Source organism: Sinocyclocheilus anshuiensis, unplaced genomic scaffold (assembly GCF_001515605.1).
Source record: "Sinocyclocheilus anshuiensis isolate Anshui unplaced genomic scaffold, SAMN03320099.WGS_v1.1 scaffold13, whole genome shotgun sequence".
NCBI lineage: Eukaryota > Metazoa > Chordata > Actinopteri > Cypriniformes > Cyprinidae > Sinocyclocheilus > Sinocyclocheilus anshuiensis.
Window position 1 is genome coordinate 2,735,104 of NW_015538026.1, and position 18,450 is coordinate 2,753,553.

The window sequence follows — 18,450 nt, forward strand, 5'->3', positions numbered from 1 at the left end:
CAACACCGTGTGTCGCGTGCGTCAAGCCTCATCCATACTGCCAGATGTGCTCGTGGAGACTTGCGCAGTATAAACGAGCATTACGAGACAGGCTGCGTGAGTGCGGCAAGCATGAACGGCTCGTCTGTGACGCGGGATTCGCGCCGCGTGGGGCAGAGAGGAGCGAGTATGAGAAGCATTCACAGACACAGGCTGTGTGTGCACTCTTCTGAATTGGGAATAGCCAACATGCATTATAAACTTATTTCAAATTAATCTGTTGGGGAGATCAAATGTTTCACGATGGCGCCAACGCTGATGGCTGCCTCCGTGGCGTGCTCCGCAGTTTTTTTCTTATGTTTTTGTTAGTTTGTCCTGTCTTTAGTTATATCCCTGCAATCAGTTTCACCAGAGACAAACTGCTGGACATTCGGCAGTACACACTAGGTTTGCTGCGGTACACGGGACATTTTTTTAAACATTAATTTCTTATTTATTTGGTTCCACAGTGTTTGCTGATTACTTTATTTAGACTCTGTGTAATTTATTTATTTTATTTTACATCAAGGTGTAGCCTATATGCTGTGCCTCCAAGCTTTCGTATTCGTTTTGCTAATAAACGTTCTATGTTTCTTATTTATTTGGTTCCACAGTGTTTGCTGATTTTCAGTTTTAGCACTATCTCTCAGGACCTAAAGTGGGACACTCACATAGACTCCATTGTTAAAAAGGCCCAGCAGAGGTTGTACATCCTTCGCCAGCTGAGGAAGTTCAGCCTGTCACAGGAGCTCCTGAAACAGTTCTACTCCGCCATCATTGAATCTGTCCTCTGCACTTCAATAACTGTCTGGTTCAGCTCAGCTACCAAATCCGACCTCAGAAGACTACAGAGGGTAGTCCGGCATTTTTATTTTTTTTAATTATCTGTGTTTTTTTGTTCTGTCACTGTCATTCTGTTGCACTGTGGAAGCTTCGGTCACAAAAACAAATTCCTCGTATGTGTAAATATACCTGGCAATAAAGCTCATTCTGCTTCTGATTCTGTAAGATAACGTTCATGTACTAACAAAAACATCCAAGAACGTATCTTTTATTCTCCAGTACTGAAAACAGAACCGATAAGGGAGCTCTTGATATGCGCTGTGACGCAGCTCTTGCAAATTACCTTTTTTGTTCATTGTCTGTCATTTCGAAGCTTAAGTTGCATACGTTTTTCTTTAGTTTTAATTTGCCTAACTATCGGTCTGACTCAGTAGACGCCATAATCCCACTCTGTCTCTCTCCCGTCCCGCTTTGTTTTTGTTTTTTTAATGGTGGATGTTTACGCAGTTGGCTAGAGCAGTGCTGATTGGGGAGAACGGAGGTGCGCTCACTCTTGCCCAGGGCAAGTAAGACTGCAACAAGGCTGGCAGTCATGCATATGCTCTGGAACAGAGTAATATCGCGTCCACATCGCAGGCTTTGCGATTAGCAAATCGCAACGTCTCAAATCACGATTTCGATTAATCGCACAGCCCTACTGTATATTGGTCTAAACTGCACTTAAAAGGACAGTTGACCCCAAAATAAAAATTGTCACTTACTCGCCTTCACAATGCATTTCACTTCCTTGTGTTAAAAGAACACAAGCGTGAATAAATGACAGAATTTTTATTTCTGGGTGAACTATTCTTTCAAGACGCCCCTTTTAATATATCGATACCATATAAGTTATCAGCCAAAAGTAGTTATTACAAAATTAGATTACCTTTACCATAATCTAACACTCACTTAATCTTTAAAAACACAAATTAAAATAAACAGTTAAATTTAATACTTTTATGGTCTTAACAGTGCATCCCTACTTTGTGTTTCTCTGATGCTCAATCATAGTTCATACCAGTTTGCGGACACGCTCCAGGACCATATCAATAATCTCCTTGCCAACAGTGTAATGGCCACGGGCGTAATTATTAGCAGCATCTTCTTTCCCAGAGATGAGCTGCTCTGGATGAAACAGCTGTCTGTAGGTTCCAGTCCTCACCTCATCTGAAACATAAAATACAAGTATATCATCACTTTTTGATATACAGCTCTTTAAAGCGTAAAACCAGCCATTCACACTTAAATTATTGAAACTAATTGAACTCTGGATGGTGGAGATAACATACACATTAATTTCAACATTTCAGGCATAATAAAACACTGATTTGCTACAAGCCAAAAGCTTGGTTTTATGATGGCTGATATATATATATATATATATACACACACATACATATATACACACACACACACACACACACACACACTCACCAATGACTGCAGGCTCCAGATCCACAAACACAGCTCTTGGCACATGCTTCCCAGAGCCGGTCTCACTGAAGAAAGTGTTGAAAGAGTCATCCCCTCCACCAATGGTCTTATCACTCGGCATATTGCCATCAGGCTGGATGCCATGCTCTAGGCAATACAACTCCCAGCATGCATTGCCAATCTGTACTCCAGCCTGGCCCACATGGATGGAGATGCACTCACGCGCGTTTGTTGATGCTGATAATCAGTTATACTGGGATCCTGGTCTAAAAAAAAAAAATTTTTAATGCAAAACACACCTGATGCAAATTCTTTGCTCTTCATTTTCTATAAGCAGAGTTAACAGACCCTGTTGTATTTTCTTGTAATTTATTAAAAGAAGGCACACCGCCATCTTGTGCCGACTAAACTGACTTGAACGCACCCAACGTCGTAATTACGATGTTGTATTTTCTTGTAATTTATTTAAAGCAGGTACACCACCATCTTGTGCAGACTAAACTGATGTGAACGCACCTGACGTCGTAATTACGACTTGTCAACTCGTAAGTACGAACATCCCAGGAGGACTTGAACGCAGCAGTAGTACATGATGGACAGAATTCTCAATGTTTAAAGGTATTTTACATCATTTTTTTCTTCAAAACCTGATGTAGAATATGTTTGTCCCCCAAGCTGTAACATTTTTGCTAGGCAGCTTTTCAGTGGCAAGTAATAAATGTGCAAGTTATTGCTTTAAAATTGTGACTAGTATCTGTCATGCTGGATGTTGACTTTGAACCTTTTGAAGCTGAAACTCTAAATGAAGTCCTGATGCAGCTGAACTTGAAACTATAATGTAGAGACCTGCACTCCCGCGGGAGTACCGCGGGACCCAACGCTACAGGGTGCGGCGCGGGACAACTCTTGATGGGCGAGTGCGGGTGCGGGCGGGAAGAGACTCGTGTGTGTGCGGGATGCGGGAGAATAAAATGATTCGCGGGACTCCCGCAAATCAGGTTTTTGTGATAATAAAGGAAGTGTGCTGCTCGCATTCTGCCATGCCAAACCATGCACGCAGCAGCCCATGCTTGCTTTCCGTAAAAAATAACAGTGGTTGTGAATGTTGATGCTTAGTCTAAATAACAAATATTTTATCGGTAGTAGGATAGTTGTTATGTTTATGCTGGGATGTTGTGGAGCTTAGGAGATGTTACAGAACCATTTCATGTAAATTTCTTCAATGTACTTAAAACAATCTATATAGATTACTTTTATGCGGGCGGGAGCGGGACAAAACATGAATGTCGCGGGCGGGAGCGGGACCAGATAAGATATATTTTTGTGGGAGCGGGCGGGCGCGGGACAGAATCTTGCTGGAGCGGGACTGAAAAATCCGTCCCGCGCAGGTCTCTACTATAATGACAGTTCAATCATTAACTGGAGTTGAATGGTCAACTAAACGGCACTAAGGAACCACCTAAAAAGAGAAGAGCCAGACTTTGCATTTACTGATTGAATGAATCATTATTTGGTCTGTCTATCTAAAGACCAAAAAATACAAGACTAATAAACGGTAAATATGTACTTCCAAAATCTCTCAGAAACCATTTGCCTGACACATTTCACTTCCTTATGTTAAAAGAATGCTTTAGGAATGTTCCAAACCTGTGAGACTTTCTTCAGTGGAACACAAAAGCAGATGTCAGATTGACAGCTTCAGTCACCATTCACTTCATTCGTATGGGGAGGGGAAAAGGATGCAATTACTTGAGAGGTGACTGAAGCGGTCAGTTCTACCTAATATTGCCATTTGTAGAAGAAAAAAAGCTACACAGGTTTGGAACATCATAAGAGACAGTATTCTCAACTATTGGGTGAACTATCCCTAAAAGTCTCAGTGCATTCTGATAATACTGCCTTCCAGGTGAAAAGCTAGCATCTCCCAAGCACATTTACTCTTGTGAAATAAGCACAACCCATTTTTCAGTTTAGGAATTAAAGTAGGAAAGTGACTCAAGAGTGCATGTTCTCTAATCTCTCGCGCTTTATCGCAAAATGGGCGACAGGAAGAAGCCAGTAACCTGAACTAAGGCACAATAGAGAAATAAGAGTTATTATTCAGCAGTCAACATCAAAACAACGATAAAAACGAGTAACGGTACTTTAAAAGAATGACCGCTCTAAGTGTATCTTGAAGGCTAAGTCTGTAGAATTGGGGGGGGAAACCAGTCAGCAGACTCCCCATCCCCCAGTATTGCGCTCTTCCCGGGCCGCCGCGCGCGTGAGCGGCCTCTGCAGTGGAATTCCACAAATTCCTCACGAGCAGCTTCTGAGTTATTTCATATTACGCTCCAATCATACATACCGGCCGGGAAAAAAATAATATTCCTTTTTTAAAGGTCGCCTACAAAAAGTCACACTTCCTGCATAGCGCACACGAAACATTTCACGTGAAAACGAAGACAAGGAAGAGATGGGAAGATGAAACGACGTTTGCAGTTATATAAAGTTGGTTGATAATGTGACTGAAGTAACTTTTGTGACCTCATTGTCTTAAAGGGACAGTTCACGTAAAACGTAGATCATCCTCATGTTGTTTCAAGCCTGTATGATTTTCACAGGTTTTAGTCGCATCTTTTTGAACGTGAATGTAGGATGTCAACCTTCCCAAAATGTCATTTTGTGTTCCACGGAAAAGCAAAAGTCATACTGGTTTGAAAGTGAATGACAGAACTTTCACATTTAGGTGAACTGTCCCTTTAAGATGCATCAAATAGAGTCACACAACTATGAAATCAAAGAACGCAACATCAATAATAATAATTCGTCGGTTTTGGTTGGAACGACCACGACTGACTTTTTGTTAAAGCTGTTAAGTATTCATTTTTTAGAGACTAGAGTCTCACTTACCATTTTCGCTTAGTCTTCGTGGATACAAGTTCTTGAGAAAACGTTAAAGTCTTTTGATGGGAAAATCACCAAATGTCGTTTTTGAACTCCGTTGAGTACAGACGCGTAACGTGTCTCCGCCAACATAGCAATGAGGGCTGCGCGATTCAGTCTATATACCCGCGTGCGCTCTCACACCGCCCCTGCAGCACGCGATTGGCCAGCGGCAGCATCAGCACCCTCCTCGCCATACGATTGGTGCAACCAAACACTCATCTTTAGATTTAAAAGTATTGCAACACTTCTAACCGTTATAGAGAGCGAAAGGTTTGTCATGCCACAGCATTTTTTTCCTGACAAGAAGATAGGTTATCGGAGAACTGAATTATGGGGGGCCTCTTAAGTGCTTCAGGTATTTCTTTTGTTCGACAGCTTTTTTTTCTCGAAAAAAACTGAGTTCTCGAACATTAGTTGCAGGGTAAGAGAGAAACTATCGCCAAAAGATTGTCAGTTCAGTGTAGAGCAGAGAAAAACAAGTTAATCACTCAACTTTTATGGTTTGCTTAATGTAACCAAAATAATAATAATAAATAAATAAAAAAGAGGCAGAGATACCGTGTATACATTTTGAAATCAGATGCAGTTATTTGAGTTTTATTGTTCACAAAATAATTAATTTGCTTAATTTAGGCTTCCATGTTGCATATCTTGAATGGTATGATTTTCCCAGGTGCACTTGAAGGCAGCATTAGACACATACCATCCCAAATATACTTTTTTAGTAATAAGTACATCAGCACAAAAAAAAACAAAAACAAATTCAAACTATTCCAATGGGTCTTTAAATGTTTTATGAAATTACAGCAAAATCACCAGACCACTTTCAAAAAGCAATTGAAATATTTTTGTAATTTTGGCGGAGGATGTGCAGCTATAGCAAAAATTGGCAAATATGGCTTAAAATTGAAGTGCAGAATCTATTTTAAAATCTTCTCACAGGTACGTTGATGATGTGAAACCTCAATTGTGTTACATGATAAACAGACTTTTCCTTTATTGTCTTTATCATGGAGTCGCACTATTAAAATTGCATACCACATCAAAGATATACTGCAGAACATCCACCATGCAAGTCATCCTTCATTCATATTAATGGGTCAGTTACCAGTATTTAACGAGACAGTTTCACTGAGAGAGCACAGCTAAATTCACCCGTGCATTCGGATTCACACTATTAAACACACTTAAAACACCAGCACACTGGCTTCATGATTTCTCACTGATGGTTCTGTACATGATGATGGAAAAATCCCTGGCGCCTTAGGCACGTAGATAAAGGGTTGAGTCAATGAGAAGAGCCCCAGCAACCAGAGATTTGACGGATGTCAAAGACAGGATTAACACAGATTACACAAAGCACCTCTGTTGTCACATCCTGATGAATCTGGCAATGTTCACTTCTTCAGGAAGGATTCAGTCACTTGGGCAGTAAGGCATACACATACTTGTCTCTTCTCTGAGACATTTTGACACCAGTAGATTATTATATTGCACTTTAAAGGACCCAACTGAGTGAATCTCACAGGGAACCAAAGATCACAGAGTCTGTACGAAGAGAACAAAAACGGTGGCAAAACACTCATGTTGACTGTATCATAAAAGTTAGTGTTTTCTCCCTCATCAAGGGAAAACAAGGACTGAGATCTCAGATGGCAACAAAATTTAAATCCAAAAAGGGGGAAGAGTCATTACAGGCTGGTAATGGGATCTGATGCTCCGCTGATCAGTGAAGCACAGATTCCAGCGTCCAAATTTAAAAAGTGCCTCTATGTCAGAATCGATTCTCTTCTCATTTTTCTCTGAGCACACAAACTCCTGCATCACAGCGTTGTGTTGCCATTGAAGTCACCACCTCCCAGCTGTCAATCACAGGGTCATAACATTCAATACTGCTGAGCAGTGAGTTCCCATCGTATCTGCAGAAAGAACAGAGATGCAATATCATAACAGAAGATTAAGTCATTCATTTATTTTCTTGTGGTAACAAAGACCCAATAGAGAAGAGTCTACCATGCTATTTTGACATCTTACCCTGCAATGGCATAAAGGCGGCCCCTCAGGACCGTGGCTCCTACGTAGCAGCGTGGCGTGGTCATATTGGCCACAGAGGTCCAATAGTCTGTGCGGATGTTGTACACCTCTACGGAAGACAGGTGGGCCGTGCCGTCAAACCCTCCGACAACATATATGTGATCATTCAGCAAAGCCACACCAGCCCCTGTAGATGAAAGCAGTCACGGTATGTAGCAGCAGTCAAATTATTGTTTGATCTCAGACTAATTTAAGATTAAAAGGCTTAAGTTTACATGAACTTTGTTTTTGATCAAACAACTGCAGTCTTTGTAAGCATAAGAGACTAATTTCAAAAACATCAATCTTACTGACCCCAAACGTTTGAACGGTAGTGTATACAATATTATAATATGTGTTAGCACGTTAAAAAGGATTCTCATGTGAGTGTACCTGAGCGTTTGTTGGCCATGGGAGTGACACTGGTCCAATGTCCCGTGTGAGGGTCATACCGCTCTACAGAATTCAGGATGTTCAGACCATCATAACCACCTGCATCCACAACACAACACAATGTTTACTATGTCTGAAAAGCTATATGTCTATCTGAACATGTCTGTGCCAAGCCTTCTGAGTTCCTGCCATTATGAATGGTAGTTATGAGCAAGTGTATTTCTGGATTCTCAGCACAAGAAGACCAAAAGAAATCACCACAGACATTGACTCATATTCATTTACCTTCTACAACAAACAAAACGTTACCCAAACAGTAAATGAGTCCACTGGCTACAACAAGTCCTGCTCCCTCCCTCGCAGTCTGCATATCTCCCAGCATGCTCCACTGGTCAATATTGGGGTCATAACGCTCCATGCTGGTGTGACGTCTACTACCATCAAATCCACCCGCAACGTAGATCATATCTGAAAGGAAAAAAAATCTAGTTCTGAAAATACCAACATTTTGATTGACACAAAGCTGGTTTACTCAACTGACCTGCAAAAGAGAAGCGCTTCAGGCAATGTAGCCTAAGAACATTGTTTAGAGAAAATCATCCTGCTGTACATCCACCGAACCCACATAATTCAGACTCACTGAACTCGTTTGATTGGCAGATTCAGTTTCAGTCTTATGTGAACTGTACGGTTTCATTCAATGCTCATGTGCCTGAAAGTCTTCAAAAATGCAACCCACCTTGACCCAGAATCCAAAAGAACCTACTAGAACTCAACAAATGTGTGAAAACAAGCATCATGTCATCGTACAGAACAGGTACCTCCGAGGGTTGTAGCTCCTGCAAGGCCTCGGCGTACATTCATTGTGGCGACAGAGTACCAGACTCCATCTTCATCTGCTGTGTAGTCCAAACACTCGACTGAACTCAACCGTGATCGGCCATCGTACCCACCGATAACATAGACGCGATCATTCAGGGCAACAGTGGCAACGTAGCGCCGTTTCCTTGCAATGTTCTGGTACATAAATATATTTTGAGAGAAATAAAACCACCTCCTGCTGGTCAAATTACCTTCAAAATTCATGCAGCATTACACTTCATTACACTAACATGTAAAAAAAAATACTATAGAATGACACTGACATTGGACAAATGCTTTTAAATCAATGGACAACATAACTTACAGGAAGAAAGCTCCACTCTCTGGTTTTGGGATCATACTTCTCAACAACGTCAATGGGTGATTGTTGGCTGCCAAATCCTCCAATTACCAAGAGAACCTCTTTGGCACCTAAAACCCAATCCAGTGTCAAAAAACAGTTGTACGAGGCTTCACAAGTAGATCACGAACATGTTAAAACATGCAAAACTAATTCAGCAAAAGAGTGAACTGACATAATGATTTATATATACTGAGAACCAATTAGACTGAAGGATTTCAGGCCTAAATACTGAAAACACACAGAGGCATCAGACCGAGTCTTGCTTGGGTTCGAGGACTCTGCATCTCGCTGCGTAACTCTGGCCGAAGGTGAAACTTCTTTGCTTCGTCCACCAAATCTCGACATGGCAGACTGCAGCGTATCAATGGCTAAAACGTAGACGCAACACTCAATACAAATGTACAAATATCATGAAATAATGCACACAAAATAAACACATTGGTGGGGACGTTGACCCCATGAACATAAAAAGTCTTTGGTTCTAAATGCAGCATCCTGTACATTCATACAGTCAGCATGTATTTGATTAGCAGAATCTGACCTCTATGTCAATGACATCAGTGATGTATCGTGGGGTGAGCAGGGGCATGCGCACATACTCCAGCAGATCGGGCAGATACGGCTCTCTCTCTTTTCTGTTGTGCTTCACCCAGTTCAGAACTGCCTCGAACACAGGCTCCTCTGAGTCAACCTACACACATAACACACAGATTTGTTCAGACACAAACCCCTGTAGCAAAACTAACTTTATCTGTTGCTTCTAATTTTCATGGTTTTAGATCTGCGACTTCCCCAACCAACCATAAATTTAAGTCCAAACGCTGTAATTACACCTTCAGAATAAATGGACGGTGGTGAGAGACAGGAATTTAACAACACAAAAGGCAGATGTTTTTGTTTGAGAAAGCCCATGTGTATAAAACAAGATAAAAAAGCAGTGTTACAGGTCTGCACTTGTGTATTTACTTTCTTCATTACTGAAAGTGGCTAGAAATCTCAAAAACACAAAAGAAATACCATTTCAAACTTGTGACCAAATATGTTGCTCAAAACCAGCCTGAACTGGTTCCTATGTGCAAACTTTGCAGACTAATGTCTAACTCTGACCAGTAGGTGTGTAAACTATTGAGTATATTCTATAATAATTTTTTGTATCACTTGTGCCATTTAAGTAGAGAGTGGAAAGTTTCATGATTACATGTTCCGAGCACATGAAAAGGATTTTTAGAAAGTGAAAAACTCTGAATTCTAGATGATACAGAAGATAATATTATATATCTATATTCTATAGAGCCAAGTGAGCAGAAAGCATATCTGTAGTGAATGGAAATGAATGATTTTGCTAGTTATTTTAATTTTACAGGCTGCATTTCAATAATTTTAAAGGTGTGATAATGGAACAGTTTACAGAATACAAGTGAAGTTAACGTTTCATTTTGAAACCATGTATAAATAAGTTACAGAAACGAATCATTTTCATCATTTTGAATTCAGATGAAGAAATTTGGGCTTAAAATCTAGTAATTTTGTTGTTTAGACTACTTCTGTGTTATGTTTCTGACTTGAATGTTGCAATAACGAATGCCCGACTCAGAGGTGCGAGTTTCCCAGGTGCACTTGAAGGCATAGACTCGTTCAGACTAAAAGAGAGCAGAGAAGGTCAATGCAGACAATCCCACCTGGATCTCATCACACTTGATAAGTTTTTCCACCTCACTCTGACTGAGCAGCATAAACTCTTCCTGTTGCACCACCTCAGCAAAGTGTTTCTGTGAGAACAGTTCAGCTGCCTGCATCAAGTCCAGACAGTTGTGCGTTTCTGCAAAGTCTCTGATTCCCAGACAGTTTGATGGATCCAACTGACTATTAAGAAAATCACAGCAAGCTCTCTTCACACCTGTGGAGAACAAACACACAAATAACATCAGAATGGTTTATCTGCATTAAATACAGCAGAATTACATCTAAATCCACAGCAGGCATACTAGCAAATCAAGAAAATGCATTAAGTAGATATGAAAAAGCAAATTCAATGATTTATATTGCAGATATATTATGTGACAGAAAAGCCTGCTTTGATTCAAGAACAGTCTTTTTTTCCCAGTTGGTAATTTAGTATGCTGGGAAACAAGTCTTCGCTTTAACGCTGATCTCTGACTAGAACGGATTCGCCTGAGGGATTTGGCTAGTTATATTGCTCTTGCAACTTGCATTTCCTTCTGCTCAAAGTAACCCAGAAGCCTGATACTGCCACAGTCATTCTTGACAGAAGGGAAGGTGTTACCCTAGGTGTCAAGCTACATTTTGTTTGTGCCAAACATAAATGTTTTACTTCCGGGATGAAGTGCACAGGGTTTTTTTGTCACAACCTTTGGCAAAACATCCTCTAGTTTGAGTGCTCAAGGGATTCTGTTGATGTTTGACAAGTTTCTCCTATTTTAGGGTGACCATACGTGCCATTTTCCCAGGACGCATCCTGGCCAGGATTTGTTTTGGCTTTGTTTTCCTGTTTTCATGCTTGCTGAAGGTAATGATCGAAAAGTAGTTTGACCAATAACATGCAAGCATTGTACATAATGGACCAACCATGCGTGTGAGAAGGTGGGATCTATGGTCAAAGCGATGCAATTACGCGTACATATTAGGTGTGTTCGTCTTAAAAGCAGTGCGGCTCAGACCGATCAGTGTTTGACATCAAAGTACCTCGAGAGTGTTTCGAAAGCATAACCGTCTGTATGGTACTTTGATGTCATACACCGATCGGTCTGCACACGCAAACAAAGCCAAAACCTAGATATTTTAGGCAATATAGAAATCCTGGCCAGGACGCATCCTGGAAAAATGGCACGTATGGTCACCCTATCCTATTTCAGACAACGCACAATTGCTCTCCTTGTCAATTCGCTCTCAATTTGGTAGAAGTGCCTGATCTTAAAAGGATCTGGGATGTGTTTTCCATTTTGATTCCAAGGACACAGTGTTCCTTAAAAGGCTAAAAGCAATGCAAGTCTTTTTATAACCATATACAGCTTTTTCTTCCACTTCCAATCTGGTTACATAATTATATTGTATACATAATAAGAGACACACAATTATTAAATTAAACACTAATCCTGAGAAGTGGGCATGACTAGCTGCACATCACTTCATATTTCAAAGGAATGAATGTGATTCATGTGATTTTTGTATTTAATTCTTTTTAATACATTTTAATATTTTTCCAATTTCTGTTTAAAAATGTTTCTGTTTCATTTTCTTTTTATCCCACACATCTACAGAGAGGCAGCTTTAAGCTAAATTGGATGTATTTGGAGAAGGAGATACAATTAAATTCAAAAGATTTCAGTAAGGTTTTTCTTTAAGGAAATAAATTAATTATTCAGCAAGGACTCGCATAATTGTTTAAAAGAGAATACTTTTACATTGTTACAAAAAAAAATCAATTTCATTTAAATGCTGTTCTTCGACCATTCTATTCATCAACGAATCTTGAAAAAAAAAAGTATCACATTACTAGAAAAAAAACATTAAGCAGTGCAATACTTAAGCACTCGAAAACTTGATTGTCAAGTTCAAAATCAGATAAACTTAACTGCTGACTTGCGTTCATTAATATGTCTGTTAAAGTTTGCTAAAAATGGTCATAGTTCCTTAGAATTTTTTTTTTTGGTGGAGAGAAGACAGAGAAAACCCTCAGTCCTTAGAGATCTATCAGACTCTTCTGTAATCTTTATCTTCAGAAGCTGAGCTCTAATAGCAGGTCTGTGGCAATAATTGCTCCCTAATTTCATGCAGGTTTGTACTTGTGTTTGTCTCCTTCACAATTAAGAGTCTCAGTGAGTCCTTATCATGCTTGGATCTCAGCAAGCATTCAATGTTCATTTCCTTATAAAAGAAACAAAAAAAATCACATCATGCTGATTTTTCTTTTTAAATGCCACATGTGAAATAAGCCAGAATTAATGTATCATATACAGCACAGGTAAAAAATGGTTTTAGCATGTGCTTTATTCAGATGTGCTGATGTGCACAGATGTGTGTGTTTGTACCTTTAAGCTGCAAGAGACAGGCAGCGGGCAGCAGCTCCTGAACATTTTCTACAGTAACCAGCACCGTCTCTGTGTAAACAAAATCCAACAGGATCTCCATGGTGGATGCTGTGAGGCCCTGAATGTCCACAAAGGACTTCCCTTTTTCAGCAAGCTATAGAGCAACAAGAAAATGATGACACGGTAAAATAAATATTTCCCCCCCTTATCTTGGCAACAAAAAAAACTGACCCATGAGACACATGCCAGCATTCTGGAACTTTAATTTCAGATTAAGAGTACAAAATAAAAGCCCCAACAGTGATAAAGTGGAACAGAAGTAAGCGATGTGGACAACAAATGCATATTTCTGCCCAACACCACAGCTGTAATATTGTCATGTGCTGCAGGGATGACATTTTTGTAGGCCAAAACCCAGAAGCGAGTTAACATTTGAGCACTTCTGGTTCCATCGTCCTAAAGTTTGGGTGTTTGGATAAATGCCTGAAATAAGGTTTGTGGACGGTTAACACATGCTCAGGATATTTTCCACATTTTATTCAGCTTCCATAAAACACAGCAGTAATACCTCCTTGGGATGTTTTAAAGCCTTTATTTGTCTTGAAAAATATAGTGGCTAACAAGTGGCTAAATGAATGTAAAGATTAAACGTTGTTATGCTGAACAGAAAAACTCATCTACTCACTAGTCTGCTTTTACAGTCTCACACACTTTTGCAAACTATTCTAAATCAAACTTTCATGGAAAATGTTTCTGTCCCACTTTTTTTAAACTTAAAACAATGAATTGTATTGTACCTATTGTGTTCATGTTGAACTGCAAAACACTTTTGCTGCTATTGAGGGTGGATAGGGGTAAAGTTAGGGGCAGGTTTGGTGGTATGGTTAGGTTTAAGGGGTAGCGGTAGGGTCAAACAGTGTAATTAAAGATGTAACTACAGAACTTAATTACAGATGTAATTACAGGATAGTATTTTCAAATAGTATTTTAAAATGTATAAAATGTTCAGTTGTGAGGACTATCATGATGAATAAAACGTGCAAAGCCTGGAATACACTACACGACTTCTAAAGACACTACAGTCTGGAGAAGTTGACACTAGTTGCCGAAAGTCAGAGTCAGTCTGCAGATTTGAGTTGACAGATTTCATAAAAAACTGTGTAGTGTATGATGGTTAAAGACTCTGATTTTTTAGCTTAGACTATGAATCCATCCAGTCGGTGGACATGTTCGATATTTTAAGAACTCACATTGTTTTTATATTGTTTAAAATCTGTTCAGATTTTAAAAGTCATGTAGTGTATTCTAGTTTTAGGAATATACAATTTTGATGGTCACAGAGCTTATTTCTGCAATAATCTATTAATCTAAAAACCACTACTGTTATCATTATTTAATATATATTCCTATAACACTATTTTTCTTACATTGTACCATAAGAGATGAGTGACAACATTTTCATCAATTAGTTTGCATCTAGCTTGACAGCACGTGTTGTGTTCACTCAAATTTGGGTTTGGAGATTATTTCTGTAAAGCCATCAGGACCTTATACAGAAATAATAATAGTGTTATTAAGTTAAAATTCGGAACCTCACCAAGATTCGATTTGTCACGTGGAGTAAGACAAGGCTGCCCTATATCTCCATATCTATTATTACTTGCCTTTCAGTTCTTAGCTCTGCATATTTCCACTAATAATTTACAAGGTATCACAATTGACGATAGACAAATTATTATTAGCCAGCTGGCTGACGATACTACTTTATTTCTGAATGACGCCTCCCAAATCCCTTTAGCTTTGAGTTTGATTGAGTCCTTTTCCAGAGCTTCAGGTCTCTGCCTGAATATCAACAAATGTGAGTTAATGTCAATCAAACGCTGTGATCTTCCCTCTATATGTAACACTCCTGTGAAAGATCAAGTTACATACTTAGGAATTTTAATTAATAAAGACCAAAAAACAAGATGTAATCTAAATTTGGACCCTCTAATAGTGAAAACCCAAAGAAAACTTAACTTGTGGCTGCAGTGAGATTTATCAATGAGAGGAAGAATTTTACTCTCTAAAGCCGAAGGATTGTCTCGACTGACTTATGCTGCTCTTTCCTTGGAGGTTGATAAAGGAACATTAAAAAGAATTGATAGCATGTTAAACAATTTTGTTATAATACTTTTAAAATTAATTGGCTTAAGAATTTCCTTAAAAGTCCCTCCTCACTTTGGAATTTTATCCCAAATTAGATTTTCTCTAAAGTTGGTGGCCTGAATTTCCTATTACTTTGCTATTATAATGTTTTAAAAATCCCTATCAAACTTTCTAATTTCCATAAGCAGATGCTCTTGGCCTGGTCCTTAATATACAAACACAACTTTTCTCCGCACAGATATTATTTATGGAACAATAAGGATATTCTTTACAAGAATAAATCACTTTTCTTTGACAACTGGTTCGAAAACAATCTTCTTTTCGTTTAGGACAGCTTTTTAATTCACAAGGCAGACTTTACAACTACTCTGATTTCTTACAGAAATATAATATTCCTGTATCTGCTGATGAATATGCTGTTGTTTTCAATGCCATTCCCTCTGGTGTGTCTTTTCTGTTGCAAGGTACTACACTTCCATGGCCATGTACTTACACTCTGAACTTAACCGACACAATGATCGGAAGTGTTTGCTTTTCTACAGATCAACAAAAAAATAACTATAAAATTAGAGCTATTTTTTTCAGAGAGAGAAAACAACAATTCCTTACATAATACCTTATTGGAATAGCATTGTGGAGAATATACCTTGGGAGAAAGTATGGACCTTGCCTCCTAGATATCTGCTTACCAATAAAGTAAAAGAAATAACATTTAAGTTGATTCACAAATGTTACCCAACTAAAGTCTTTCTTAGGAAATATAAGTCAGACATTGAAGTGAGTTGCTGTTTTTGTCATTCTTCTGAAGACTTCATTCATTTGTTTTGGCAATGCTCCTACACAGAACAATTTTGGTCAGACTTTTTAGTGTTTATTCAATCTTATTTTGTAAGTGACTTCTCTTTTTGTTTTAATGATGCTTTCTTTGGATTGTTTGACTATTCAAAAGAGAATACCGGAAAATATTATATAATTAAGTGTTGTGTTCACTCTAGTAACTCTGAACCAACTTCAGCATGTCTGAGAATAAAAGAGACTGCCTGCACCTCCTACTGCGAAGGAGCAGAACTGCAACAAAGTTAGATTTTTTTTTTTAACCTTTGTGCCAATTTTATTGATATGGATTAGAAGAGAGGACAGGAAATGATGAGGAGAAGCACGATCATGAGCAAGATTTGAACTTTAACTCTGAACAAGCTCTACAGCTCAACACGTTGAAGCTTGCCTGCTAACTAGCATGTCAAGACCCCATAAATTGTTTTGTTTTTTAATACAATGAGAGCATTTTTAGACACATAACTGGTGAACAGACTGCTCCAGTTAAGACCACATTGTAACATGTGAGTGATGAGTGTGCATATAGGAGGTATGTGTTACCTCACTGGTGAACATGGCACAGAAATAATCACTGCAGGCCGCCAACACGATGCGGTGGGCTGGGAAATCTGTGCCCTCCACCCTCAGAGTGATATCGCACAGCGTGTTGCTTTTTCTCAGGGCGTTCATGGCATTCAAGATGGATTTGGCATGTGAATTGGTCATGATGTCCTTGGGCGCCATGACGACAGGAGGTGGGGTGGAGTGACAAAACCTCAGGCACTGCAGGATTATGATTTCTGTAGGACACAATTAATCAGTGACCAGCACAGCTGATCCAGAGTACACACAAAATTCAAACCCATATGATATTCTTTCTTCAGTGGCACATAAAAGAGGATATTTTGTGTTTGAGTTTTAAGTTTTGGTTCCCTTAGACTTCCATTGTATTTTTTGTCCATGAATGAAAATCAATGGGAATGGAAACAGTTTGGTTACCAATATTCTCCAAACATATACTTTTATGTTCAACAGAAGAAAGAAGGTCATATGGGTTTTAAATGATATGAGGGCAAGTAAATGATAACAGAAATTTAATTTTCGGTTGGACTATTCCTTTAATATTAGACCATATTTGTCTATGTCTTTATCTGTATTGTAGCTTAAAAGCTGACCGCTGTACATTGCCATTTGTTGAGAATGTTACTTTTAAAAAGTATTAACCAAAAAGATCTTCCAAAGAAATCACAGGAAGAAATTCAACAAGACAAATGAAAAAACAATAAACAGTGAAATTATTAAATTATGGATTCTCAATGAAACAGCTCATTGCGCATCCTTTTGGAAATAACAACCTTTTCAGTGGCTTCTTAAAAAGAAAGGGACTTTTTTCTCAAATTTAATAACGCGATAATAATATAGACACATAAAAAAATAATGTTTTAGAATAGGTCTACCTGTAGGCTGTGATGGGCACTACACCTGTGTATTATACGAGAAACAGGAATAATTTCTTCGTATTTAATATTATTGTATTAGTATAACTTCACCTGAACGTGTTGTTGTAAATCAGGTGAGAGTTTAAGCCTCACAGAGGTGAGATGAGGCTACATGCTAAAGCTAACTGAAATGGTATGCTAACCCACACATAAACATCTCCATTTGAACTCACAGCGTACAGCGGATCCACAGCCGAACAGAACGGACCAGGACTGGATGACAGCACACGGCGGTCTATTTGGACATCTGCTGGCACCCCTCACAGGGAGACCCTCGCGGGTGTGAACTGAATTAATTTTACTCCAGCAACGAAAAGAACAGCGCTCACGTGTGCGCGCATCCCCAGCAAAACACTGCGACGTCACCAGCGCGCGCGCGCACTGTAAGGCCCGTGCTCGCGCGTTTGCTTAATGCCATCTCAAATCAGATTCTGACCTTCATTTTAACAACAAAAAACACTATTTTTTACGATAAATACATTATAATATATACTGTTTCAGAAAACAACGCTTAAGAACTGTGTGCTGAAAAGTGCGCTGTTTTAAGTAGTTAAAAAGTTGCTAAATAACTACAACTAAACTAGGACTATCACAAGGGTGTGAATTTAAGTGCTTGAAAAGTTGGTCTTTAGCAATTTATTAGCCCTTGAAGAGGTTGTAGTTGTAGTCTTTATTATTCTAGTGTTGTTATTGTTAAATAAAACTAAAACAATTAAATATCATTTTCAGTCATTGAAATAAAATATAAATATTAGAGGAAAATCTTAAACGTTACCTTGGCAACTAACTGAAATCAGTTAAAGTTGAAATACTAAAATATATACAAAATTACCTTTTTTTTGGAAATTCAAATAAATTATATAAACATAAACAAAACTAATAAAAAAGGACAAAAGCACATAACATTACTAAATTTTACATTAAAATTAAATTATAAAAATAAATTAAAACTAAAATATTAAAACTTTAATATAATTTTACTAATATATACACACACACACACACACACACACACACATACCAAAAAGTAAAAAAAAAAAAAATC

General features: G+C 38.6%; 2 protein-coding genes across 2 annotated transcripts in view; both read right to left on the reverse strand.

The window, feature by feature from the left end:
• Window positions 1-5,281, reverse strand: part of tuba5 (tubulin alpha 5) — a 9,656-nt gene extending 4,375 nt beyond the window's left edge. The window contains exons 1-3 of the mRNA XM_016475495.1: window positions 5,167-5,281; window positions 2,275-2,497; window positions 1,859-2,007 (exon numbers count right to left, since the gene is read on the reverse strand). Coding sequence (XP_016330981.1) covers window positions 1,859-2,007; window positions 2,275-2,497; window positions 5,167-5,169 — 375 coding nt within the window. The 5' untranslated portion in view covers window positions 5,170-5,281. The remainder of the gene's footprint in view (window positions 1-1,858; window positions 2,008-2,274; window positions 2,498-5,166) is intronic.
• A 1,703-nt stretch (window positions 5,282-6,984) lies between these two features.
• klhl12 (kelch-like family member 12) lies at window positions 6,985-17,757 on the reverse strand. Its single transcript, XM_016475484.1, has 12 exons — window positions 17,579-17,757; window positions 16,468-16,706; window positions 12,943-13,096; window positions 10,573-10,790; window positions 9,435-9,584; window positions 9,147-9,261; window positions 8,855-8,961; window positions 8,490-8,685; window positions 7,978-8,136; window positions 7,669-7,767; window positions 7,237-7,423; window positions 6,985-7,121 (listed from the first exon to the last, which is right to left on the reverse strand). Exons 2-12 carry the CDS (start codon window positions 16,648-16,650, stop codon window positions 6,995-6,997), a joined length of 1,695 nt encoding a protein of 564 aa, XP_016330970.1. The 5' UTR covers window positions 16,651-16,706; window positions 17,579-17,757; the 3' UTR covers window positions 6,985-6,994.
• Window positions 17,758-18,450: the final 693 nt, after the last annotated feature.

Coding starts and splice junctions, on each gene's coding strand:
- klhl12 (XM_016475484.1), bottom strand. CDS start 16,650: ATGGCGCCCAAGGACATCATGACCAATTCACATGCCAAATCCATCTTG. Junction 13,097..16,467: donor GTGCCATGTTCACCAGTGAG/GTAACACATACC, acceptor GTTGCTCTATAG/CTTGCTGAAAAAGGGAAGTC. Junction 7,122..7,236: donor CGCCTTTATGCCATTGCAGG/GTAAGATGTCAA, acceptor TTCTTTCTGCAG/ATACGATGGGAACTCACTGC.